Source organism: Xenopus laevis, chromosome 3S, assembly GCF_017654675.1.
Source record: "Xenopus laevis strain J_2021 chromosome 3S, Xenopus_laevis_v10.1, whole genome shotgun sequence".
Classification (NCBI taxonomy): domain Eukaryota; kingdom Metazoa; phylum Chordata; class Amphibia; order Anura; family Pipidae; genus Xenopus; species Xenopus laevis.
Window position 1 is genome coordinate 115,498,681 of NC_054376.1, and position 27,621 is coordinate 115,526,301.

Consider the following 27,621-nt stretch of genomic DNA (forward strand, 5'->3'; position numbering starts at 1 on the left):
CTGTTTAGGATAGGAGCTGCAGTATTAACATGGTGTGACATCACTTCCTGACTGAGTCTCTCCCTGCTCTGGGCTCAGATTACAGCAGAGAAGGGAAGGGGGGGGGGGGAGAGGAGCAAACTGAGCATGCTCTTGCCCAGGGCAATGAGGTTTAAACTGAAGGCAGGAAGTCTAATACAGAAGCCCATGTGTACACAATAGAAGGAAAGAAATGCAGTGTTTCTTTTGACAGGGGACTCAGAGCAACATTACTTTGGGGGTTTACTGGTATATTTAGATGGACCTTTCTGATAAGGCTTAATTAGTTTTAACCTTTCCTTCTCCTTTAAAGTCAATGGGCTTTTTTTCGTATGACGACTTTTTTCTCCAAATGCATTAAAGTGAATGGGCGTTTTTTTCTTATACGTGTTTTTTCGTGACAAAAATTTTGCTGCAGTTTCGCGAGAAAATTCGCACATGGCGAAATTTGGAAAATCACCACAAATCCATGGAGGGCAAATTTATTCGCTCATCACGATTTCTAACCGGTGTTCCTCTTGTCACCAATAGGCCTATCACAAGCAGTGCTTTTCCTACAAAACACCTTTTCCCAAAATGAACACTTTTAAACTACAGATAGTTTACATCATATTAAGTGGCATATTAAAGAATCTTACCAAACGGGTCTATATATTTAAATAAATATTGCCCTTTTACATATTTTGCCTTGAGCCACCATTTTGTGATGGTCTGTGTGCTGCCTCAGAGACCCGACCAGAAATACTGCAGCTCTAACTGTAACAGGAAAATGTGTGGAAGCAAAAGACACAACTCTGTCTGTTAATTGGCTCATGTGACCTAACAAGTATGTTTTGTTTGGTATGTTTGTGTGGGGGCGACCCTTATTTTTTTAAAATGGCAGTTTGTTATTTAGGATTACCCAATGGCACATACTACTAAAAAGTATATTATTATGAAAATGGTTTATTTACATGAAGCAGGGTTTTACATATGAGCTGTTTTATGCAATATCTTTTTATAGAGACCTACATTGTTTGGGGGGTATCGTTTTCCTTTAAACCCCATGTGTGGAATTAGCCCAATCGACAAGTTTTTCACCCTACCCATGCCCATTATTGATCCGCACAGCCTCAACCCCTGCCATGTATATGCACAACAGCCATATGACCATGACCCGCTCCCTCTTTTGTTCCACAAATCCTGAGTGAGCAACAAGGCTGGAAGTTGGGCAAAAAGAAATATTATAAACATACCTTATGGGGAATTTGGAAGCAAGGGTGCTTGGTTTTTCTTCTTGGTTAAGCAGCAATGAATACTGACTTTCCCCGGAAGAAGAAAGCTCTTGACTTTTATCGCCAGCACTACTCTCGCTGTTGCAGTCATTATCCAAGTTCTCAGAGTCGCTATTTCGGTTTGTACCTCCGCCTCTTGGCTCTCCATTTATTTTGTTCTTATCTGCTTGTTTTTGAGCTAGAGACATGTGCTGATCTTGCATAATTATTTCCATTTTTGGAGAGGTACTTTTATTTTTCTTATTCTTTCGGTTTGTGCTTGGGGTTGTTACAACATTAGCTCTTTTTCCAAAGATATTTGTAAAAGTGGCAGACGTTGCAGAGATTCCAATGGTGGTTGTAGTGGTGGCACTTGGAGGTTCTATGGGGACCTCTTCCTCTTCTGATTGAAGGGGACAGGAAAACAGGAGAAAGTTTTAGTTTAACATGATACATCTGATTAATGAAAAGGCACCAAGTACATAACATGGCTTGTTTGGTCTTTGTATTAAGTGTATAATGGTTATATGAGGATATTAAATACACGGTTTTAAGAAATTTCATACAAACACTAAGTTTATTTTTGCAGTAGGACACCATTAACTCATTATGGATTCAGCTGGATGTGTCCTTTCCAAAAATACATTTCTATTAATATTTGAATACTTCTATTCTATTACAGGTATTTGACCTGTTATCCAGAATGCTCGAGACCTGGGGCTTTCCAGATAAAGGATATTTCTGTAATTTGGATCTTCAACTTTAAAGGGATACAGTCATGGAAAAACATGTTTTTTTTCAAAACGCATCAGTTAATAGTGATGTCCAGCAGAATTCTGCACTGAAATCCAATTCTCAAAAGAGCAAATAGATTTCTTTACATTCAATTTTGAAATCTGACATAGGGCTAGACATATTGTCAGTTTCCCAGCTGCCCACAGTCATTTGACTTGTGCCTGCACTTTAGGATGGAACTACTTTCTGGCAGGCTGTTATTTCTCCTACTTAATGTAACTGAATCAGTCTGAGTGGGACTTGGCTTTTACTATTGAGTGTTGTTTTTAGATCTATCAGGCAGCTGTTATCTTGTGTTAGGGAGCTGTTATCTGGTTACCTTCCCATTGTTCTGTTGTTCGGCTGCTGGGGGGAGGAAGTGGGTGATATCACTAACTTACTTGCAGTAAAGAGTGACTGAAGTCTATCAGGGCACAAGTTACATGACTGGGGGTAGCTGGGAAATTGACAATATGTCTAGCCCCATGTCAGATTTCAAAATTGAATTAAAAAAAAATATCTGTTTGCGATTTTGAAAAATGGATTTCAGAGCACAATTCTGCTGGAGGAGCACTTATAACTGATGCGTTTTGAAAAAAAAAAAAAACATGTTTTCCCATGACAGTATTCCTTTAAAGCTAGACAATCATGTTAATATTAAATAAACCCAACAGGCTGGTTTTGCATCCAATAAGCATTAATTATATCTTAGTTTGGATCAAGTACAAGTTACTGTTTTATTATTACAGAGGAAAGAGAAATCATTATTTAAAATTTGGATTATTTGGCATTTAGAGCTCTATATTTGGTTACAGAAGTGGAATTACACAAAAACTTAAAGGAACACAAATACCAAAAAATTGAGTGTTTTAAAGGAATAAAAAGTATAATGTAGTGTTGTGCTACAATGGTAAAACTGGTGTGTTTGCTTCAGAAATACAACTATAGTTTATATAAACAAGCTGATGTGTAGCCATGGGGGCAGCCATTTAAAGCTCAAAAAGGAGAAAGGGCAGAGGATCCACAGTAGATAATAGATAAGCTCTGTAGTATACAATGGGATTCTTCAGAACTCATCTGTTATCTACTGTGTATCCTGTGCCCTTTCTCCTTTTTCAGCTTTAAATGGCTGCCCCCATGGCTACACAGCAGCTTGTTTATATAAACTATAGTAGAGTTTCTGAAGCAATCACACCAGTTTTACCATTGTAGCACAACAGTACATATTTCCCAGGTTAACAAAAAGTCCCTGGCAGCAAATGGCTCCAAAAAGAGAGAAAGAGCAAAGAAAATGAGCAAAAATAGCAGACACTTAAAAAGACTATGGGAAATGGCAATGTTATAATTCAGTGTTTTTTGGATAACATATCAAAAACCTTTACAACTTTTCATAATTTTTACCTTCTACATCATCGCCCTCCTCATCTTGTAGATCGAATATCTCTAATGTTTTACTATCTTCATCATCTCCCAGTTTTTTCTTTTGTTCTTCCTTTTTCTTTTTTCTTTTCTCCTTTCGCTTTTCTCTTTTAACTGCAAGAGCTTGTTTCCTGCTTTCTTCTCTTGACTTTTAAAAATAAAAAAAGCCAAAATACAGAATAAAAAAAAAAACACAATTAATCAAAACAAATGTATTTATAATGATGCTTATTGGGGATATACACACTTAGCAGAATATGCATTTTGGCAATCTAACTTTGTATTGTGAGAAGTAAGCAACATAATTATATAATATATTAATATTATTAATAATAATAATTATATCTTAGTTGGGATCAAGTACAAGCTATTTTTTATTATTACAGAGAAAAAGGAAATCATTTTTAAAAATTTGGATTATTTGGTTAAAATGGAGTCTATGGGAGACATTCCGTAATTTGGAGCTTGCTGGATATCGGGTTTCCGGATAAGGGATCCTATACCTGTAATAGATATACTTTAATGACAAAAACGAATGAAAATACTATTTCCAGTTTAACAAACCTCAGATACTAGATTTTCTAAACAGTCCAAAAATATTTTACACTGTATTACAGACTCATGTAAGCCTGTGTCCCTCAAAGCTGTCTGTTTAGAAAATTATGAACTAGGCTGACAAACAGAAAAAAGTTAATTAAAAAAATGAGAACTTAATCTATGAACATCTCAGTATACTATTTAAAAGTCCATTTTAGATGGGAAGTCACCCCTTTTTTAATAAAATGGTTCAATAAAAAGAGCCTGTGTTAAACCTATTGCCTATTGTTTTAGCCAAGAAATATCCATGGTTTTTGTTATTTCTTGCATGTAACAGGACAAAACCTTAAAAGTAGTTTTAAGTACCATTCTACTTCCTGGTTTGTAGAAACACAGTAAAAACAAATCACCAGTGAACAGAGAAACCCTCTGTATAAGTCATACCCTCTGTATAAGTCATATCAGTGATATGTAAGAATAATGATTAAAGCTGTAGTAAACGGACATGTTGATCACAAGAAAACCACTAAAATATATAAGTGTAGTGCCACTGCTTTTTAACTAGTGTATTGTAGCCAGAGAAAAATCACCCTTAACGTGAGCCTAAGGAAATGATCACAGGCCACCTGAAAAATTATCCTGTCTGATGCTGCAAAATACATCAAGTAGTGGCCCTCGGGCCAGATGCGGGCCCACCCCCCGCTTGTGTGGCCCCCACATTAAAGTATGCCTGCTGAGACTGCTTCCCTTGTGTTTTCAAAAGGTACCAGTACTAAGATTAACTGGTCCCTGCATTGTGTAAACCTCAAATTCAGACATTAAACTGCTGCATTATTCACATCTGTAACCCCCCCTGCACCGTTCACACCTTAGACTGAGACTGTAAGTACCCACATTGTTCACACTCACAAACATCTGGAGGGTCACCAGCCTGGTTTCACTGTATGTAGCACAGTATGAACTGTTCTTCTTAGAGAGATCCTGATAGGTTTCCCTGTCTCCTGCCTGCCCTATGCTCCCTGTGTGTGCCATACTCTGTCCTATGCTCCTTGTGTGTGCCAAACTCTGCCTGCCCTATGCTCCCTGTGTGTGCCATACTCTGTCTGCCCTATGCTCCCTGTGTGTGCCGTACTCTGCCTTCCCTATGCTCCGTATGTCATACTCAGCCTTCCCTATGCTCCCTGTGTGTGCGCCATAATCTGCCAGTGGGACATGAGCCTGGCAGAGATTGTTTTGGGGGTTTGTTAGCATTTGAAAATTGTGTGTTTAATCATGTGCTGGGGGGGGGGGTGCAGGGTTATCCAGAGAGGAGAAGGAGGCATTTGGATTTAAGGGTATGTTTTGATATGACTTAAATGTTTCACATATGAGTGATATCCCTGCAGTGAGCACCAACCATTTGTGTTTTGGTGTGCTGACCCAAACCAGTGAGTGGTCAACACTGGCTTCCATTATTGGCCCTCCACCACGTAGGCCACAGAAATTCCGTCCGTCAGTACCACAGAAGTTATATGCACCGGGAAAACAGATGCTAGCTTTGACAGCAGCAGGGATTCATATTCCTTTCCATTTTTTGTTCACAACACAGTAAATTTCACCCCCATGAAATATTATAAAATATTATAAATGATATATATAGATATATAGATATATATAAATAAATAAAAGATATATAAAAATTTCTGCACCTTTTCTAAATCTAGCTCTTTAAGGAGGATGCTTGCATTTTTGTTTGCTTCTGCAGCTTGCTGATCTTTTGCCTTTACAATTGTTTCCATACATTGATGACATTTCTTCAGAAGGTCCTATAAAAAAAAAAAAAATTGGCTTTTACTACAGGGAGTGCTGGTCTCTGAATAATTCGCATATACATAATTACCGTGCACCCCTCCCTTTGCTGAAATTATTTGGAGTGCGGATCCTCACTTGGAAGGAGATATAGATATATATATATATTATTGGAGTGCGGATACTCACTTGGAAGGAGATATAGATATATATATATATATATATATATATATATATACACACACACACACACACACACACTTTCATAATTGTGAAACTGCCAAGTAGACACAAATAACATATCAAGAGGTAATACTGAAATGGTCAAAATTTATTTTTATGGAATACTTTTATCGATTAAAGGAATTGTTCAGTATGGGTAAATAGATAGGCTGTGCAAAATAAAAAAATGTTTCTAATATAGTTAGAAACTGGATGTCTAACATAATAGCCAGAACACTACTTCCTGCTTTTCAGCTCTCTAGGTTTCCACTGACTGGTTACCCAGGTGACCAGGCAGTAACCAATCTGACCAGGCAGTAACCAATCAGTGACTTGAGGGGGGGGTCACATGGGCCATAACTGTTCCTTTGAATCTGAGCTGAATGCTGAGGATCAATTGCAAACTCACTGAACAGTTATGTCCCATGTGGCCTCCCTTCAAGTCACTGACTAACTCAGAGTTAGAGAGCTGAAAAGCAGGAAGTAGTGTTCTGGCTATTATGTTACACACCCAGTCACTCCAGCCGTTATACATTACATTTTTGCTAACTAACTATATTAGAAACATTTTTTATTTTGCACAGCCTCTCTATTTACCCAGTTTTTATTTTTACATTGAACTGTTCCTTTGCAATCACAATATAATACAGTGACAACTGATGTAAGCCACGTATTTCAGCAGTTCCTATATATTCAATTTCTATATATCTATAGGACTAATAGCGGAACCAAATAAATAAATGTTTGGAATTATGAACTATTAGAGAATACTATTTCTTTAATTTTATAATGGTTTTTGAAACCTCAGCCAGTTAAAATCTGCACAGTGAGGGGCAGATTTTATCAAGGGTTGATTTTGAATTTGAAAAACTTCGAATAGATCCGAATAGGTGCGTTTCCGATCGAATTCGAACCGTACGAATCAAAGTAAGAGCGCATTCGATCGAATTCGATTCAAAGTTTTTCCAAAAAAAAAGTTTTAGATGGCGAATGCTCGAAGTCGAATTTTTAAAGAGACAGTACATGAACAATTTCAAAATTCTAATTTGATTTTTTTCCCCCAATTGGAATCGAATTTGGACCATTCCCTAGTCGAAGTACAAAAAAAAAATAGCTTGAAATTCGAACTTTTTGAATTCGAGAATTAGGGATGCACCGAATCCAGGATTCGATTCGGGATTCGCCCTTTTTCAGCAGGATTCGGCCGAATCCTTGTGCCTGGCCGAACCGAATCCTAATTTGCATATGTAAATTAAGGGCGGGGAAGGAAATCGCGTGCCTTTTTGTCACAAAACAAGGAAGTAAAAAATGTTTCCCCCCTTCCCACCGCTAATTTGCATATGCAAATTAGGATTCAGTTTGGTATTCTGCCAAATCTTTCGCAAAGGATTCGGGGATTCGGCTGAATCCAAAATAGTGGATTCGTGCATCCTTATCGAAAATTCACCTCGACCTGTGATAAATCTGCACGATCGTTGAATGTGAATAAGTGCTTAGTAAAAACTAAGAATATGATTTAAGAAACAAGTATTTTACAAGATTAGGATTTATTTCAATATGTTGATGGTATGCAGTGCTTCATAAATATAACAAACTGCCCTCCAGGTTAATTAAAAAAAATATATATATTTCAATTGCATATAAAACTCACCTTATCAGTTATAGTAGCAATGTATCGCATGCACTCAATATCGGATGGAAATTGGTTTACTTCTTTGACCAAATACTGTAGCACTTTTAAGTGACCCTGGAAAAAAAAAAAGCAAGAAAATGATGTAGAAAATAAATGTAATAATATATGACGCCATACTAAGCTGATGTTAGTGAGCACATTTGGATGCAAATAATGCTTTTATGTATTATGAACTCCAGGCTAGCATATACAGTCTACTCTTTCAATATTAAAGGGGTTGCACACCTTCAGATAGTTCACCAGAAATTTAAGATTTTTTTCCAATCACATTCTATTTGTAACCGGTTTTCTAATATTCAAGTGTACAGTTTCATTTTCTAAAGCAGCTGAGGGAGGAGGGGTCATCGACTCTATAAACTAATCTATATTGATATATTTAGTCAATACATTGATTTTCATCAAAGGCAGCTGTTAGAATATATACAACAGTTGCTAATATTCCCACAGATACTACTGAGAAATGTATCAACTAATGTAGCAAATTGTAACACTTCAGAATCGGCACCTGGATTACGGAGATGCCAGGATGAAACACCATCGACAGGGACATCATCATCATTTATTTATATAGCGCTGTCAAGATACGCAGTGCTTTCACATTAACATTTTGTAAGAATGGTCAAAAATAAAACATGGAAAGTAATTTAAAAAAAAAAAAAAGTCTTTATTTCTGGTGATTAATCTGAAAACAACCGAACTGAAAAAAGTGTTTGGAAGGTGAACAACCCCTTTTCTGGGGGGGGTGATATCTACTCCAACTTGCAGTACAGCAGTAAAGAGTGACTTAAGTTTATCAGAGCACAAGTCACATGACTGGGGGCACCTGGGAAACGGATATGTCTAGTCCCATGTCAGATTTCAAAATTAAATATAAAAAAATCTGTTTGCTCTTTTGAGAAACGGATTTCAGTGCAGAATTCTGCTGGCGCATCACTATTAAATGATGCGTTTTGAAAAAAACAGGTTTTCCCATGACAGTATCCCTCTAAGGGTAGAATGGTGTTCTAAGATGTCCACAAACAGGCAGATAATGCCTGAAATCGGAAACAGAATACTTACTACATACCTTACGAAATGCAGACATCAGAGGAGTGATCTTTCTATTATCAGCTGCGTCCACATCAGCCCCGAACTGCAGGAGCAGCTGTACTACATCAAAATGACCACCATTTGCAGCGAGCCAAAGTGGTGTGTTTCCTTTTTTATTTCGAACATCAATATGTGAACCTCTGGAAGACATATGTTATCACAATGGTCATAACCCTTTACAGATCCTTTAGCTAAACGCCAACCATGGACTTTTTGATCACATAACACAAATATTAGCAAGACATATAGGACTTAAATGAAGTAATTGATTATGCTATTAACTCACATTTTAAACTTAAAAAGAACACACAAAAAATGTCAATATTGTTAAGTTATTAAATTATAATATACTGTTGCCCTGCACTGGTGTGTTTGCTTCAGAAACACTACTTTTCACTTGAATGGCACCCCCCCCCCATAGCTACACTACAACTTAAAAACTATATGAACTATAGTAATCTTTCGGAATTCCCTATAAAAACTTACAGATATATGAAAACATTGCTGTTTTAGACATTCAGCCATAGTTCCAGGACTATTTAAAGGAGAAGGAAAGCTACCAAGGCAGTTTATTGCCAATAGATTAGTCAAAATAGTGCAAGTTATAAGACTATATTTATTCTGCAGAATACTTTACCATACCTGAGTAAACAGCTCTAGAAACTCTTGTTTGTTTAGGATAGCAGCTGCCATATTAGCTTGATGTGACATCACTTCCTGCCTGAGTCTCTTCCTGTTCACTCATAGCTATGAGCTCAGATCACAGCAGGGAGGGGAGGAGGAAGAGGAGCAAACTGAGCATGCTCAAGCCCTAGCCCTGGAGGTTTAAGCTGAAAACAGGAAGTCTGATACAGAAGCCCATGTGTACACAATAGAAGGAAAGAAATATGATGTTTCTTTTGACAGAGGACTCAGAGCAGCATTACTTTGAGGGTTTACTGGTGTATTTATATAGACCTTTCTGATAAAGCGTACTTAGTTTTAGCCTTTCCTTCTCCTTTAAAACACTAAATAAGTGCTCACTCCCAAATCCTACTCCGTTTCATTCATGTTAGGATTTCAGGAATATTAAGAAGAGATGTTCTGCCCAAATCATTCTCTGTCTAACCTGCATGCTTAATGACACCGTTCCAAGCGACCCAATTAGATATACAAGATACTATATAGATACTATAATTAGCTTTTACATACCTACTGATTAGCAGTTCACAGAATTTGTAATGACCTTTGTCTGCAGCAATTGTTAAAGCAGTATCCCTTGATGAAGGCACTGGAGGTGCATTCACATCAGCTCCTTTGTCCAGAAGAACTCGTCCCACTTCTGCATAACCCCCCGAGGCTGCCTCCATTAGTGGTGTAAGTCCGGTCTACAAAACAAATTGCATATCGACATAATTATGGTTTTTGCCAACAATTCTAAAAGCAAACCATGCATTATCCTAACTTTTAGGATATGGTTATGGTTAAACAGCACTAAAACAGTTACAGTTTTAAAACCTTTGTATTTGTATTTTAGTGTATTAGTGCTTTGTATTAATATTGAAACAGTATTATACGATAAACAGTAATAAAAAAAAAAAGAAACAGGCTCATTAACCACCCAAAGTTGGTAGCAATTGGTAGTTTTATCAAAAAAAAATGTCTTACTACTCTATTACTCCCTAATTAGCTTTCAGCATTGTGCCTTTACTTGGTCATGGAACTTTACAACTTAATAATTAGGGATGAACCGAATCCAGGATTCGGTTCGGGATTCGGCCGAATCCTTCTGCCCGGCCTAACCAAATCCTAATTTGCATATGCAAATTATGGAGGTAAATCGCATGCCTTTTTGTCACAAAACAAGGAAGTAAAAAATGTTTTCCCCTTCCCTAATTTGCATAAGCAAATTAGGTTTCGGATTGGTATTCGGCTGAATCTTTCGAGAAGGATTCGGGGGTTGGGGCAAATCCAACATAGTGGATTCGGTGCATCCCTATTAATATTTAATATGATGTATAATTTATACTATACTATACATCTGCATATGTTACGTATTATGTATGCATGTAAATAAAACCATTATACGATTTTAAAAAGATGTAATCACTTGAATGACGTAACCTACCTTAGCTCTGTGTTCAACATTGGCTTTTCTATCCAAGAGAAGGCTCACAACTTCTGCTCTGCCCTGAAAGCAGGCCAAAGTAAGTGCAGTATTACGATTTGTTTCAATCTGAGCATTGATGTCAGAACCCATATCAAGAAGCAGTTTAACTGCAGGGACGTGCCCATTCATTGCAGCCAACATCAAAGGAGAAATCCCAAGTTTACTGCCAGTTCTGTAAAACAAAACAAAAAAACAAGAGCTCCTTTATAGGTAATTGAAACACACACACGTTTCGGCTCCCTCACAGCCCAAGTGAGGGAGCCGAAACGTTCAAATAAATCAAAAGTTTTTTTTTTCCACCTATACAAGTCCTTGGAGAGTGGTTTTATTTATTTTTTTGGAGTGCGTTTTTTTGATATTGTGTAGATGATTGCTTTGACCAGCACCCAGGATGTTGCGAGTGCACCATACTTAATTATATATATAGAAGCAGGATCAGCACTCTGTTAATGATGAAAAGGCAAAAGGCAATTATTTATTTATATTTAAAAAAAAAAATTATATATATATATATATATATATATATATATATATATATATATATATATATATATATATATATATATTTTTTTTTTTTAAAGAAAAGGTGATTATTTTATGTAATAAATAAGCATCTTTTCATCACTAACAGAGTGTGCTGATCTTGCTTCTTAATTTTTTTTTTTTACAACCTTCAATTTCTACCTGTAATGATAAAGGAAAGTATGTTTGCAAGAATTCATGCATCAGATTTAGGGTGAACTGTTAGGTGAACTTAGCATCACTTCTTTAAAATTTCCCTTAGCATACACTGCAGTTAAAGAAATGTCTCTTACCTTGAGTTAATTTCTGCACCAGCATTAAGAAGAATCTTTATAATATTGACATATCCACCAGATGCAGCCAAGCTGAGAGGAGTATAGTCTGAAACATTTCTGTGCTCCTTGTTAGCACCCCGAGCCAAAAGCAGTTCAACCACCTATATAAAACATATCGATAGTTTGTTAAAGGAATTGTTCAGTGTAAAAATAAAACCTTGGTTATTTAGAGAAGCTGGGCAAAATAAAAAAATGTTTCTAATATAGTTAGTAAAAATGTAATGTATAAAGGCTGGAGTCACTGGATGTCTAACATCTTCCTGCTTTTCAGCTCTCTTGGTTTCCACTGATTGGTTACCAGGCTGTGACCAATCAGAGACTTTAAGGGAGGCCACATGGGTCATAACTGTTGCTTTTAAATCTGAGCTGATTTCTGAGGATCAATTGCTAACTCACTGACTTAGTCAGCAACTTGAAGGGGAGCTACATTGGACATAACTGTTCAGAGTTAGAGAGCTGAAAAGCAGGAAGTAGTGTTTCTGGCTATTATGTTACACATCCGGTCACTCCAGTCTTTATACATTACTAACTATATAAGAAACATTTTTTATTTTGCACAGCCTATTTACCCAGTTTTTTTTTTTATATACCGAACGATTCCTTGAAGGATGGTACAAATATATGAATAGTTTTCAACTTTATTTTGGTAATGCGCTGGACAGACGCACCTCTTGACGGCCTCCAGAGCACGCAAGCGAGAGAGGAGTATCCTTAGTACGTTCTGACTGTGCTTCAATGTCGGCTCCTTTATCTAACAGAATCTCTACGACTCCAACATGTCCAGCAGTAGCAGCCAAAATAAGGGGGGTGAAACCTGATGCAAAGTACAAAACAAAAAAGTCTTATATTTAATAACGTGAAGCTTAGAAGATCTTTAAAAAAAAGAATACAAGAAATATACTTAAAAGTAAAAAATATTGTCCTCAGACAATACACTAATAAAGTACAGGTATGGAACCGGTTACCCAGAATAATCAGGACCTGGGGTTTTCTGGATACTGGATCTTTCCATAATTTAGATCTTCCTACCTTAAGTCTACGAATCATGTAAACATTAAATAAACCCAAAAAGCCGGTTTTGCTTCCAATAAGGATGTATTATATTTTAATTTGGATCAAGTACAAGCTACTGATTTATTATTATAGAGAAAAAGAAAATAATTTTTAAAAATTTGGATTATTTGGATAAAATGGAGTCTATGGGAGATGCCCATTCAGTAATTTGGAGCTTTATGGATAATGGGTTTACGGATAACGGATCCCATACCTGAATATTTTTAAAGGGGTGGTTCACCTTCAGGTTAACTTTTAGTATGTTATAGAATGGCCAATTCTAAGCAACTTTTCAATTGGTCTTTATTTTATAGTTTATGAATTATTTGCCTTCTTCTCCGGACTCTTTCTAGCTTTCAAAAGGAGGTCACCCCCCTCTAAAAACAAATCCTTTGTAAAGCTGCAAATTTATTGTTATTTCTAATTTTTATTATTCATATTTCTGTTCCAACTCTCCCATATTAATATTCCATATTCTCATTCAAATCAATGCATAATTTCTAGGGTAATTTGGACCCTAGCAATCATATTGCCGACACTGCAAACTGAAGAGCTGCTGAATAAAAAGCTAAATAACTCAAAAACCACAAATAATAAAAAATGAAAACCAATTGCAAAATGTCTCCGAATATGGCTCCCTACGTCATAGGAACAGTTAACTCAAAGGTGAACTATTCATCATAATGATAAACCCAATAGAGTAAAATTGAAGCCAAACATTGCATTCAGTTGAGAATGGAAGAACTTCCAGAGATATGAAAGTAGAGTAATGTGAAAAAGTAAGAACACCCCAGGTAAAGATTATTTGCATATGTTAATCTATCAGTATTTGATCTTTATTCAGACAGTATATAAAGATATAATGGATTTTAGGTAAAGTTGATTTTGTTTTTATTTGATCTTTTATTCTACAAAAACTTAAGAGGTATGCCATTTTTTTGTGAGAAAAAGTATTTTCTATGTTGGCAACTTCTGTCAGTTTTTTGGCATTTTATGTGGCAGATACTTTTTGGCATTCCTCCATACAGAATTTTTTTCAGCTGTGCAATGTTTAATTGGTTTCCTGAATGCACAGGCTGTTTCACAGCAACTCAATAGGATTTAGATGAGGGATCGGACTTGGCCACTCCAGAACTAGTGATGTGTGGCCAACCAGAAACCCGCGGGTCCGGCGGGTTCATGCCGACTCCTGTACAAAATCTTCGGGTCGTGAGTGGGTCAAGCTCTTCTCCTGCTCTCTCTGCCCACGACCTAGTACTGCCGTCTTCCAGCTCCAGAATTTATACACTTCTGCCCGCCCCCGTCCCTTTTGTGACGTCACTGTGGGGCAGGGTGGGTCTATAAAAAGAGGGCAGGAGCGGGCCTGGGTTGGGTGCGGTTTAGGAGGGGGCGAGTTAGGGAGAAATTTTCAACCCACACATCCCTATCCAGAACACTCAATTTCCTTGGTGGATTTATTGGAATGGTTTAGAGTCTTTGTCCTGCTGCAATGGCCGCTTTTGATAGAGTTTAACTTGAGCTTCAAATTGAGGTACTTCTGCAGTAATGAACACAGATGTATATTTTCTTTTTCCACATGCATAACTTGCATTTAAAGGAGAAGGAAAGATACAGAAGTAGTTTATTGCCAATATATTAGCCACAATAGTACAAGTTATAAGACTATAATTATACTGCAGAATGCTTTATCATACCTGAGTTAACAGCTCTAGAAACTTTTTGTTTAAGATAACAGCTGCCATATTAGCTTGGTGTGACATCACTTCCTGCCCGAGTCTCTCCCTGCGCACTCATAGCTTTGGGCGAGATAAGCAGGGAGGGGAAGCGCGAGGGGGAGAGAGTAGCAAACTGAGCATGCTCACGCCCTGGAGGTTTAAGGTGAAAACAGGAAGTCTGATACAGAAGCCCATGAGTACACAATAGAAGGAAAGAAATGTGGTGTTTCTTTTGACAGAGGACTCAGAGCAGCATTACTTTGAGGATTTACTGGTGTATTTATATAGACATTACTGATAGAGCTTACTTAATTTTAGCCTTTCCTTCTCCTTTAAGTTTATCTGGTTACACAAATAACTACAAAATGTCAAATATTTGTGATATCACCTCTGTCAATATGGTTGAAATGAAGGTCAGACATGTGTATGTTGAAAAAGTGAAAAATTGCAAGGTGTGCTTACTTTTTCACAAGACTGTACATACACAAAGATACAGGGCAGAACAACATATCCTTAGTGAAATAAGTAATAATGTTTAGGTAAATTATTTTAAACTTGTCACAGGGGGTCACCATCTTGGAAAGTGTCTGTGACACTCACATGCTCAGTGGGCTCTGATTGGCTGTTGAGAAGCTAAGCTTAGGGGTCTTCGCTAATTATCCTGCAGAAAGTGAGCTTCCCCTGTAATATAAGCTGATGCTACAGGTTTGCTGATTATTAAATTCTGATGCTAATTGCACTGGTTTCTGTGCTGCCATGTAGTAATTATCTGTATTAATTACTAATCAGCCTTATATTGTGACATTTCTATTCTATGTGTACTGTATATTGTGAGTGGGTCCCTAAGCTCAGTAAGTGACAGCAGCACAGAGCATGTGCAGTGAATCAGCAGAAAAGAAGATGGGGAGCTACTGGGGCATCTTTGGAGACACAGATCTTTACTGCTAAAGGGCTGTGGTTGCCTTGGGCTGGTACAGAAGCACAAAACATAATGTACAACATTCCTAGCTACTTCTTAAGTTAGGCTTTAGTTCTCCTTTAAGCCTGTGTTTGACATCAGAAAGAATATCAAAAATGCAGATAAGAGCAATATTAGATAAAACAAAAATAAAATAATATTCTGCAAACCTTTTTTGTCTCTGTGTTCAATATTAGCAGACCGTGTGATCAACACAGACACTAACTCTTCGTGACCTCCAGCACATCCAAGGGTTAATGCTGTATCATGATTGCTTTCAGTCTGCATTAAGAAAGAAAACAGGTTAATATTTTGTGTGAAATGAATATCTTTTGAAGGTGAAATGACCGATATACTTACATGTGCATCAATATCTATTGAGGGGAAAGCAGAGAGCAATGATTGTGGCGTTGGAGTCGACTGAAGACTTAGTGAAGATTCAGTGGGAAGCGAGGATTCATCAGGTACAGAAGGCACTCTACTACTCACAGCTGTAAAATAAACAAAAATCAACATACAGTTAATGCTTCAAATAAAAAAAATGCATATTCACGGGTTATATCAAAGGGATTTTAAATTGCTTGGGTGCAGGTAATGTTTTAATTCCGGAAAACTTAAAAGGACCAGTAACATCAAATTTAAAAAAATAAATAAAAAATTCGTTAGTATACAAAGAAAAAAACAAAAAACCAAGACAAATGAAACTTTGAAATCACCAAGTCTTTATTAAGAGATAACTTACCAAGACTCCGCTTGCGCTCCTCCTCAGAAAAGGCGATCCAGCGATCCATTGTGCGGTGATCGATTTCTACTCCCTGCCTTCCTTATAGGAGATAGCCAGGGAGGAGAAATTGAGCGCCGCACAATGGATCGTCGCCTTTTCTGAAGAGGAGCGCAAGCCGCGTTTCGTTAAGTTATTTCTTAATAAAGACTTAGCGATATTAACGTTTAATTTGTCTTTGTGGTTTTTTTTTTGTTGTTGTATACCAACGAATTTTGTTATTATAAAAAATTGATGTTACTGGTCGTTTGAAACTAGGGTTCTACTGTAGTGCCACACTCATCAGGTCATGCAAAAAATTACATTCTAAAGAAAATCTGCCGTGTTTGCAAAATTAAGACTTTGGAGCTTTTTGAAGCTTTGGAGGCACCTCTGAATTTACATTACTTTAAATGAGATAAAGCACTCCGTGACCCTGACGAAGACCCCTTGCATGAGGGGTTGAAATGGGTTTGTTTTGTAATTCTAATAAGTACTGTTCTTTTTCTACTTAAGTGTCCTATTATATTACTTTATTTTATGATATTTGAGGATCTTACAGGTGACCTCTGCGGTGAGCACTGCTCCAGATATTAACATTATATGGGAGTGCACCACCAGATACTGTTGCTTATTGGCTTAAATGAGCTGAAGCACAAAGTGACATTAAAAGAGAACGTTTTATATATTTAATAGGGATGCACCGAATCCAGGAGTCTGTTCGGGATTCGGCCAGGATTCTGCCTTTTTCAGCAGGATTTGGCCAAATCCTTGTGCATGGTCGAACCAAATCCTAATTTGCATATGTAAATTAGGTGTGTGAAGGGAACTCATGTGACTGCCACAAAACAAGGAAGTTAAAAACATTTTTTCCCACCTTTTCCTTTCTCTCCCCTAATTTGCATATGCAAATTAGGATTCGTATTCGAATCCCAAAAAGTAGATTTGGTGCATCCTTAATATTTAATAGGTAATAATGACAGTATAGGAATACCTTTAATACACAAGTGCCTATTTATCTTAGTTTAAGTATAGTGGACAACCAAAATCATCTTATAGGGGCTTCTGTTAACCCCGAGTCTCCAGATAACGCTAGACTACAACTTGTAGCATTGCATGCTGGGAATTTGGGGCCAGTAACATCTGGGAGATCAAGGATCAGCTGCTGCAAAATTATTTGTAGAATAACTACTTATTACACCATCTGACACCATTCATCATAATCCTAATTGTGATCTGTTTGGGAATTCTTTCCATTCTCCCCGCTACATAGGCCTAATGTACACAGGTCTTTAATTACCGGGTTAAAGGAGAAGGAAATGATAAAATTAAAGGGATTAAAGGGAACGTGTTTTTTTTTCCAAAACGCATCGGTTAATAGTGCTGCTTCGGCAGAATTCTGCACTGAAATCCATTTCTCAAAAGAGCAAACAGATTTTTTTTATTTAATTTTGAAATCTGACATGGGGCTAGACATATTGTCAGTTTCCCAGCTGCCCCCAGTCATGTGACGTGTGCTCTGATAAACTTCAGTAAAGCTGGCCAAGGATGCAAAGATCCGATCGTTCGAATCCTCGAATGATCGGACTTCCCCATCTCCCGACCTGCCACTAGCCATTCAGATCAAATAAAGTAGTAAAAGATCAGATCAGACGATGTTCTGCCCCTGACAGCAATCGTATGAAAGTTATGTCTGACAAAAGCTAGTGACAGTCTCCCACTGAAAATCATACGATCGGCAATACATGCAGAGATATTATCGGCAGCCAACAGAAATCGACCAAACGACCGATTTCCGTGGGACAAAAAAAGTCGGGACTCTCCACACACGGTCCGAAAATCATACGAATCCTCGATTCATACGATCGGATCTTTGTGTCTACAGCCAGCTTTACTCTTGTACTGCAAGTTGGATTGCTATCACCCCCTCCCTTCTGCACCGGGCCCTAAGAGACATGCCGACACTCGCATTTCTAATAGCAGAATGGAGATTATTTATTACTATGGCCTAGTATCATTTATCTGAGTGACCACTGTCCATCTAGAAGAACCCTTGACCATTTCCCTGTCCATATACTGGCTTGGGACATTGGCATTGCGGGGTCAGAATGATTGGGGGACTTAGATAATCGATATAAACCCTATATTATTATTACACTCTGACACTAACCATTCGCCCGTCAAAGGAAATAGACCGTTCCAAATATAAAATATATAAACATATCCTCAACAAACAGAGAGAGCTTCAAGAGCTGTTTACCCAGGTATGCTAAAGCATTCTGCGAATAAATATAGTGTTATAGCTTGCACTATTGTGGCTAATCTATTGGCAATAAACTGCTTTAGTAGCTTTCCTTCTGCTTTAAGACCATTAACAATTTAAATGGAATTTCCTCCACTTCAATGGTGCCATACCAAAATGAGAGAGTATATGAAAAAATCTGACTTAAACTTAACTAAGCCCTCAAATTCCCACAGCCTTGTTCAGCTTGTTAAGCCAGGCTAAAACCAAATGAAACTCTCAAAAGGCACTTTGGGGGATTCATACATAAAAAAATATCAGTGTCCACGCATTTTCTAAGCATGTTTGACTAAAACTTGCCAACAATCCATCACACAGTGGATGGTAACCAAGCAAGTGTTCACCTGCAAAAATTTTAATCTGATTAAACATAACACTTGTACACTGGTTTGAAGAACTATGGATGATATTCTGTCCCATTAAAGAGAAAATGGCAAATACTGAATACTTGCATTTAAATATAAATAAAGAGAGAGAGAGAGAGAGAGAGAGAGAGAGAGAGAGAGAGAGAGAGAGAGAGAGAGAGAGAGAGAGAGAGAGAGAGAATAAAATACCCTCTCTTGTAAATTATAAGGATATAATTACCGAAGGCCTTTTTATACAGGTCATGGAACTCCAAGGTAACTTCTAATATCCTCATATTTAGCAACAGTGAATACTTTGTTTATTATAATACACAAGTTTCAGTAAGTCACGTGACAAGAATGACATCACTACTCACCGTTTATAACCGATGACATCACTACTCACCGTTTATAAGGATATAATTTACAAGATATTCATGGCTTTTGTGTAATATATATACAGCCAAGATCCAATATACACCACCTCCCAGAACAATGTCTCATGCATTTTTTTTTTTACCCATAAAAAGAATAAAACTTTTTAACGTACCAGCCATGATGTCATCCAGGGTTTCAGTTAGGGTCTGTGCTGGCGAGGCAATCATTAATGCATCTGGTGCTTGAGATAAAAGTACCTGATTAGCTGCTTGTTGCTCTTCTAGCAATGGTTGGTTTCCATATATTGGTGGCTGAAGAGAATCAATTTCACAGAGTTCAATTTCACTGGATAATTCAGAAAATGATGACGATGGATGAATAGGTACAAATCCCATGTGTTCAACATCCGGCTGAAGCAATAACTTCTGATCACCATCATTAGCCAATATACTTCCTACCTGAGGCAATTTTGCACAGTTCTCCTCGGACAAATCATCATTTGAATCTAACTGTGGGAATACGCTTTCTTTTGGGGGGCTGGACTCCAAATATTCTTTGGTGAACTGCTGTTGCGTTTTCATTTGCAATTGCCTTTCTACTTTCTGAAGCTCCTTTAAGATTTTCTTTTTCTTCTGGACTTGCTCTTCTCTGTTCTTTTTAAGCTCTTCTATTTTATCTTTATTCAGAGGTTCTCCTTGAATCAGTTCTAATGATTTCAGCTGGGCCTTTTCAATAGCACTAATTCTTTGTCCGAGTTCATTAAGCTTTCCTTCCGTTTCTTCTACTATACATTCCAATAGCTGACATGGATGAAAAGGTGATCGCAGATCCTGATCAGACGCATTCAGGTTATCTGGCTTCTGCTTTAATTTTCCTGTATATTAAGAATGGATAAGACATTGATTTATTAAGGGGCAAAGTGAAAATTTGAATTTTCGGAAAAAAAATTGGTCAAAACTCTCAAATTCGAATTGTGGATTATCAAGTTTTTTTAATTTGAATTTCAAGATTTTTATGAACTCAAATTCGACTATTCGCCACCTTAAACCTGCCGAATTGCCGTATAGGACAATGGGAGAGGTGCAGGGATCAATTTGTTGATGTTTGCAGCTTTCCGGACATTGAGTTTTTTTTGGAGAAAAAAAAATCAAATCAAGTTTTTTTTTTAATTAGATTCGAGTTTTTTTATGGATTAATCTGCTGAACATTTTATTAAAACACTTTCATTGAAACGGATAGCATGACTGTGGAACACCTGCATTCTGTTGATTTAAATGGTAGCAATAACACAACCAATCATTACAAAGCTTGAATATCAAGCTAGAAGTTCAACACTCATTTTTTCTTAACCTAATGTTTCCTTAAAACTAGGGCTAAACTGGGATCCTGGTGAAGCAGAAGAGCAAGCCATGAAAAAAAAAACAAACATATAATATGTGCACTTTTAGGGGCAGATTCATCAAGGGTTAAAATGAAAATTTGAATTTTCGAGTTTTTTCAAAACTGTGAAATTCGATTAGAGTTTTCTTTAAAATTCGAATAAGATTTTTAGAGATTTATCATACACACAAGAACTCGGATTTGACTATTCACCACCTTCAATCTGCTGAATTGCTGTTTTAACCTATGGAAGATGTCCTGGGATCAATTTGCAGTTGTTTTTCAGAGAAAAAAAATCAAAATCGAGTTTTAAAAACTCCGAATTGAGCTTTAAAAAATCAAAATCCAGCTTTAAAAACTCAAATTGAATTTGAGTCAATCCCATTCACCAGAGTGACAAATTTGAATTTTAGAATACATTTCGATCGAATTTCAAGTTCATGAGAGTTTAAAATAACACACATAAACTCGAAATTCGATCCTTGATAAATCTGCCCCTTACTGTTTTTTTACATTGTTAAAATTTTCCACTAATTTGTTTATGCCTAAAATGTCTTTATCTAATAAGTTCCTGCTCATTAGGGTTTATTTGACAGCTAAACACTATATGGCCAAATGTACATGGATACCTCCCTGTCCAACACCGTATTCCAAAACCAAGGGTATTGGTTCTCATTTTATGCTAGAACAGCCTTGTGGGATTTGCGTTCATTTAGATCTATGAAGCTTGATGTTGGTATTTCAATTCCACAGGTGTTCAGTTTTGTTATAATTACATAAGAGCCTGTGTGCATTTGGTTATTATCCTGCTGAAACAAGAGTAGGACTTTCCAAACTGTAGCCACAAAGCAGGAAGTACTGTATGATACATCGGTACCTGTACCAATAATGGTTGTGGCGTAAATAGCCAATTCCAAGAATTAGTGTAAAATTGTGGGACAAGTTACCATCAACTCAATGATGGATTTGGTCCTGCACTACAGATATATTTCAGTTTCTACTTAAGAACATACCTCTTTCTGATGCATATTGTTCAGGAGCTTTATCGGGCTCTTGAGGGGGTACCACCATTGCCAACGTATTCATTGGTACACGTGGAATCTTTAAAAAGACAAAATATAACATTCACAGTGAGCTTTCATACCGTTTATCACTAGTCACTCTTCTCTGTAATACTTCTTTTGCAATAACATGACTTTAAATCACAGGAGACCAAAACAACACTGATGATAAATCCAAGACAAGGCCATGTCAGAGCTTTGTAAAGAAGAATACCCTTCTTCATGCCACTTAAAGTGGAAATCCAGCTGTTTAACAGTTCTTCTCTTTCTGAATCATTTAAAAATCCTGGCAGGGGAGGAGGGACTAAACAGCGATGTTACAAATTATTAACATTTATTAATATAGGGCCAGCATATTTCGCAGCGCTGTAAAATAAATGTGTTTAAACAAATAAATCACATTAATTACATACGAACATATGGAGTTACATACATCACAACCAATACTGGTACAAAAGGTGAGGAAGGCCCTGTGCAAAGGAGCTTACAATCTAAAGGGAAGGGAATAAGACACCGTGGGGCTCATTTATCAACACTGGGCACATTTGCCCATGGGCAGTTACCTATAGCAACCTATCAGTCATTATCTTTTTAAAGCCAGCTGCAAATAAAACAATGAATGTAGCAATATGATTGGTTGCCATGGGTATCTGCCCATGGGCAAATTTGCGCAGTGTTGATAAATGACGCCCAAGGTGTGGGAGTGGGCAGGATTAGAATTAGGTGAGCGAGAGATGTAGTACTGTATGTGGTATTGTATTTGGTAGTTAAGCAGAGTGAGGGTAGGCTTCTCTAAAGAAGTGCATTTTGAGAGATCTTTTGAAAGCAGAAAGGTTGGGAGAAAGTCGGACAGACCGTGGGAGAGAGTTCCAGAGGAGGGGTGCAGCCCTTGCAAAGTCTTGAATGCGAGCATGTGAGGAGGTAATGAGAGAAGAGTTGAGGAGCAGGTCAGTAGAGGAGTGTAGTAAGTGGTTGGGTGAGTATATAGAGGTGAGTTCAGAGATGTAGGGTGGGGCAGAGTTATGAAGTGCTTTGAATGTCAGGGTCATTAATTTGAATTTGATTCTGAAAGCTAGCGGAAGCCAGTGCAGGGATTGACAGAATGGCGTGGCAGAGGAGGAGCGGTTGCTGAGGTTTATGAGTCTCATGGCAGTGTTTATTATGGACTGGAGAGGTGACATTCTCTGGAGGGGAAGGCCAATTAAAAGAGAGTTACAGTTGTCTAGACGTGATATGATGAGAGAGTGAATAAGAATTTTGGCAGCATAATTGTAACAACTTCTCCATAGCTTACAGACAGCATGAACTACATAACCCACAATGCATTGCACTGTGATGTTCTGTTCTTTACTGAAATCACGTGTGCAGGGAATTGTGGGGTTTGGAGGATGAAGGCTGAGGACAGACGGCTGTTGATACAAAGTAACAGTAGTCAGACAGCTCAGCAAAGTTGTCGGACAGATCAGCAGGAGAGCAGTGGGCTAGGCTTAGGGAACTGTACCAAACCATTAAAAATCATAAAAAGTCTGCATATTTTTTAATTGACTTACATTGCAAAGTTGCTTGAAATGATGTTTACATTTCAAAAAGCTTAAAGGTATTCTGTCATGGAAAAACATGTTTTTTCCAAAATGCATCACTTAATAGTGCTGCTCCAGCAGAATTCTGCACTGAAATCCATTTCTTTAAAGAGCAAACAGATTTTTTTTATATTCAATTTTGAAATCTGACATGGGGCTAGACATATTGTCCATTTCCCAGCTGCCCCTGGTCATGTGACTTGTGCCTGCACTTTAGGATGGAACTACTTTCTGGCAGGCTATTTCTCCTACTTAATTTAACTGAATCAGTCTCAGTGGGACTTGGCTTTTACTATTAAGTGCTGTTCTTGGATCTAGAAGGCAGCTGTTATCTTGTGTTGGGGAGCCGCTATCTCGTTACCTTCCCATTGTTCTGTTAGGCTGCTGGGGGGGGGGATTATATCACTCCAATTTGCAGTACAGTAGTAAAGAGTGATTGAAGTTTATCAGAGCACAAGTCACATGACTGGAGGCAGCTGGGAAATTGACAATGTCTAGTCCCATGTCAGATTTCAAAATTGAATAAAACAAAATCCTTTTGCTCTTTTGAAAAATTAATTTCAGTGCAGAATTCTGCTGGAGCAGCACTATTAACTGATGCATTTTGGAAAAAAAAAAAAAAACATGTTTTCCCATGACAGTATCCCTTTAAGTTTTATTTTATATACTGAACATATTGCACCAGCATAACGTTTCAGCTTCTTAATAGCTTAAACCTTTAGTTTTTTTTTTAAGGGAACTGTAAATTTAATAACCATTTTTGTTCTGATCCCTGTATAAAGCAAGCAACCCAATGTCTTTCTGAATATAAGAGCTGTTGTATAAATCAAGAAAAATTAAAACCCTTGATTTGTTTCTTACAAAAACCTTTGAGTGGCCCAAACTGTAGAAAACAGTGTGTGCGGATAAAACTTACTGGAGGTTGATCATGAGATGGTGGAGTCATCTGAGACATATCTGTTGCTGGGACTGATGAAACGTTGTTTGGATAATCCAGTAAATAGGAAACAACATTAGTATGGCCACCTTTTGCTGCTTCTATTAGCATGGTAGAGCCATCCTATTCATTTAAACAAAATTGTGAAAAGGAAAAACAAACATGAGTCATAGTTGGCAATATTTTCTTTTTTTTTAATAGCAATTGAATTTAACAAACTTTGTCATACACATTATTATACAGACAATAGGATAAAACATATTCTGCCTTTTGTTTAAAGTGGATCATGTGTATAGTGTGGACTTGTTTGACACTAGATGCTGGTTGCATCTCTGTGAATATTCAAAAAATTAACCTTAAAGGGGGTAGATCAGTTAACTTTAAGTATGTTACAGAATGGCCAATTCTAAGCAACTTTTCAATTGGGGTTGATTATGTTTATATATTTTTTTTAATTATTTGCCCTTTTCTTCTGACTTTCTAGCTAACTAAATAACTAAAAAATCACAAATAATAAAAAAATTAAAACCAATTGCAAATTGTCTCAGAATATCACCCTCTCAATGGCAATGGCAGAAGAAGGGATTAGTAGCCTTTGGCTACCGCAGGTAACAAGTCTTTTGAAAATGGCCCCCTCCTTTTCTGAAACTATTGGATCACAAGTAAAACACACTACTTTCTCTGTGAAGCATCTAAATTGTGGGAGAATGCCTTCCTTTGCATCTTCCAGCAATTAAGCCTGACTACAGCAAGTGATGGATTTTACTGGCATTAATTAGGTGAAATTAAAAAAAAACATGACATTATTATGGTTTAATTCCTCAGGCAAACAATCTAAAATTAAAGGGGACCTGTCACCCAAAAACGTATTCCAAATCCTATTTTATAATGTTAGTCAAGCAAAATGAACTGTAATTACACTGTAAAAATTATTTTTAAATTTTGTTTCCTTCTGTCTGGGAATTCATAATTATAGCAAGCAGGCAGGAGCCATTTTTGTGGACACTGTTATTAAGGCAAGCCTTGCTTGCATCATCTCAGAATCTTGTTTATGCACCAGAATTGGGGACCTGATGTCCATCCCCAGAGCATACACAATTAAATGGTTAAAGGACCAGTAACAAAACTTTACTCTGCTTGCGACAGAACGACGATCCATCACGTGGCTGTGGCGCTCGATTTCTCCTCCCTGCCTTCTATAGGAGATAGCCAGGGAGGAGAAATCGAGCTCTGCATGATGGATCGTCGCCCGGTCACCTTTTCTGAAGAGGAGCGCAAGTGGAGTATCGGTAAGTTATTTCTTAATAAAGAAATAACTTTGCGAATTTAAAGTTAAATATGTTTTGGTGTTTTTTTTAGGTTACTGGTCCTTTAAGAGAACAGGGGGAAAGTGGGGAGTGCAGTGACATCTATAAAGTGCTGAATGGAAAGTGAAAGTAATTCCCTGCCCTGTCTGGGTGACAGGTCCACTTTAAGGATATCTACAAGGCAATAAAAAACAAAACCCAAAACATGCAAAATTTAATCTGGGGAAATATCCAAACTGAATGAAAGCAGCAAATGTATGATATGAAATCAGCACTAGTTTGAAGCTGCACATGGACACAGTTTTTGGTTTCTGTCTCTAAGCTATTGATTTATGTATAGATCGGCCTGCAATACACTTCAGGCTGGTGTTGAAGTTGTCAAAGCACAGAAAACACAGATTAAAATAATAGAAAATTAAAACTTTGACATTAACAAAAAAAAAACATCCCCAAGCGTTACCTTTAAACGATGAGTTGGGTCTGCACCATGTGCTAGAAGTAATTCAACAACTGCAAGATGACCTCCGGCACATGCAAGTGATACCACAGTGTGATCATTATTTGCTGTAGCTCTATTAATGTTAGCACCTGACAAGTGGAAAATAATATAAAAATAAAGCATAAGTAAATATTGCATATGTTAGGTCTATGAACACTCGTTTATCCAGCTCATGATATACAGTATCTGATAGAATTAATACAAAGGCAATTGGAAATTAAGGGGGTTATTTATTAAATTCCGAATTCACTAAAATAAAATCCCAATTTTTAGTGGAAAAAAAAAAACCAAAAAAACAAAACAATTTTTCAGAATTTATTTTACCCAGATGATGGAAAAAGTCAGAATCCGAAAATCCGGTATCTCAGACCTGCCGAGGTTGTATATAAGTTAATGGGAGAAGTCCCGAAGATATACTTATCTGCTCTGGATTTTATGCAATAATCCGTAGATTTCGTGGTTTTCAGGCAAAAATCGGAAAAATTTGAACGATTCGAATATTCATACGATTTTCACGATTCTTTTGAGTTTATTTCAGAACTGGAATGTTTTTCGGGAAAATGGATTAATTTCAGAGTTTTATACCCAGATGATGGAAAAAGTCAGAATCCGAAAACCCAGTATCTCAGACCTGCTGAGTTGTATATAAATTAATGGGAGAAGCCCCAAAGATATCCGGATCTGCTCTGGGTTTTATGCAATAATCCGTAGATTTTTGTGGTTTTCATGCAAAAATCCGATTTTTTTTTATCGATTATAATTTTCGTACTATTTAATGATTTTTTCGAGTTTATTTCAGAACTGGAATGTTTCAGGGAAAATTGATTAATAAATATGGGGAGTTTATTTCCTCCATATTTATTAATCAATAAATATTGAGTTTATTTCAGAACTGGAATGTTTCGGGAAAATTGAATAAATAAATATGGGGAAATAACCCGTGCGGATTTGGTTGGAGTATATTTTAGAAAATAATGAAATAAATTAAAATTTTGACAAATAACCCCCTTAGAGTTTTTTTTTTTTTCTTGAAAACTTTTCACCACTCATCCAAGTGGCTTCTTGAGTTGCATAAGTTAGGATGTTTTTATTATTACGAATGCTTGTTTACAGGAATTACATTATTTGGAAGAGCCAATATGGTAAACCTTGTTTGCCAAACATTCTGGTTAATAAATGTCGTACCAATGCAAAAATGTAAAAATCGACGCACATTTATAAACTACAATAAAGGTTTTCAGTTTGTGTCTAAAAAATAAAGAGTCAAAAAAGCAGAATCATTGATCATTCAGGACTCTACAACAGAATTACCAGGAATACAGTGTCAAGCCCAAAATGTTTTCCTGGAAGACAGTTTACAAATGCAGGTAGCTGAAAATAAAGCACTCATACAGTGGTTTAATAGGCAGGCTTTAATGTGCTTCCAAGACATGTGCCAATGGGGAAATTAGAGCAACTGGAAGGCTCGTCTTTTAAAATGACCAGCAGCACAGATCATAAAATTTACTGAGCTGGAAATTCTGTAGCAGAATACATTTAACGGCAGAA

At 37.0% G+C, this 27,621-nt stretch overlaps 1 protein-coding gene across 2 annotated transcripts in view; it reads right to left on the reverse strand.

Annotated features, from left to right (window-relative positions):
- The window catches only part of ankhd1.S (ankyrin repeat and KH domain containing 1 S homeolog), a 75,950-nt gene that overhangs the window by 18,076 nt on the left and 30,253 nt on the right, over positions 1–27,621 (reverse strand). For both annotated transcript variants that reach the window (XM_041588761.1, XM_041588760.1), the window contains exons 12-26: positions 26,035–26,162; positions 24,247–24,390; positions 21,703–21,790; positions 19,482–20,183; positions 15,886–16,016; positions 15,696–15,807; positions 12,468–12,613; positions 11,758–11,900; positions 10,901–11,114; positions 9,985–10,160; positions 8,771–8,933; positions 7,663–7,758; positions 5,690–5,806; positions 3,447–3,612; positions 1,254–1,674 (exon numbers count right to left, since the gene is read on the reverse strand). In XM_041588761.1, coding sequence (XP_041444695.1) covers positions 1,254–1,674; positions 3,447–3,612; positions 5,690–5,806; positions 7,663–7,758; positions 8,771–8,933; positions 9,985–10,160; positions 10,901–11,114; positions 11,758–11,900; positions 12,468–12,613; positions 15,696–15,807; positions 15,886–16,016; positions 19,482–20,183; positions 21,703–21,790; positions 24,247–24,390; positions 26,035–26,162 — 2,947 coding nt within the window. The remainder of the gene's footprint in view (positions 1–1,253; positions 1,675–3,446; positions 3,613–5,689; positions 5,807–7,662; positions 7,759–8,770; positions 8,934–9,984; positions 10,161–10,900; positions 11,115–11,757; positions 11,901–12,467; positions 12,614–15,695; positions 15,808–15,885; positions 16,017–19,481; positions 20,184–21,702; positions 21,791–24,246; positions 24,391–26,034; positions 26,163–27,621) is intronic.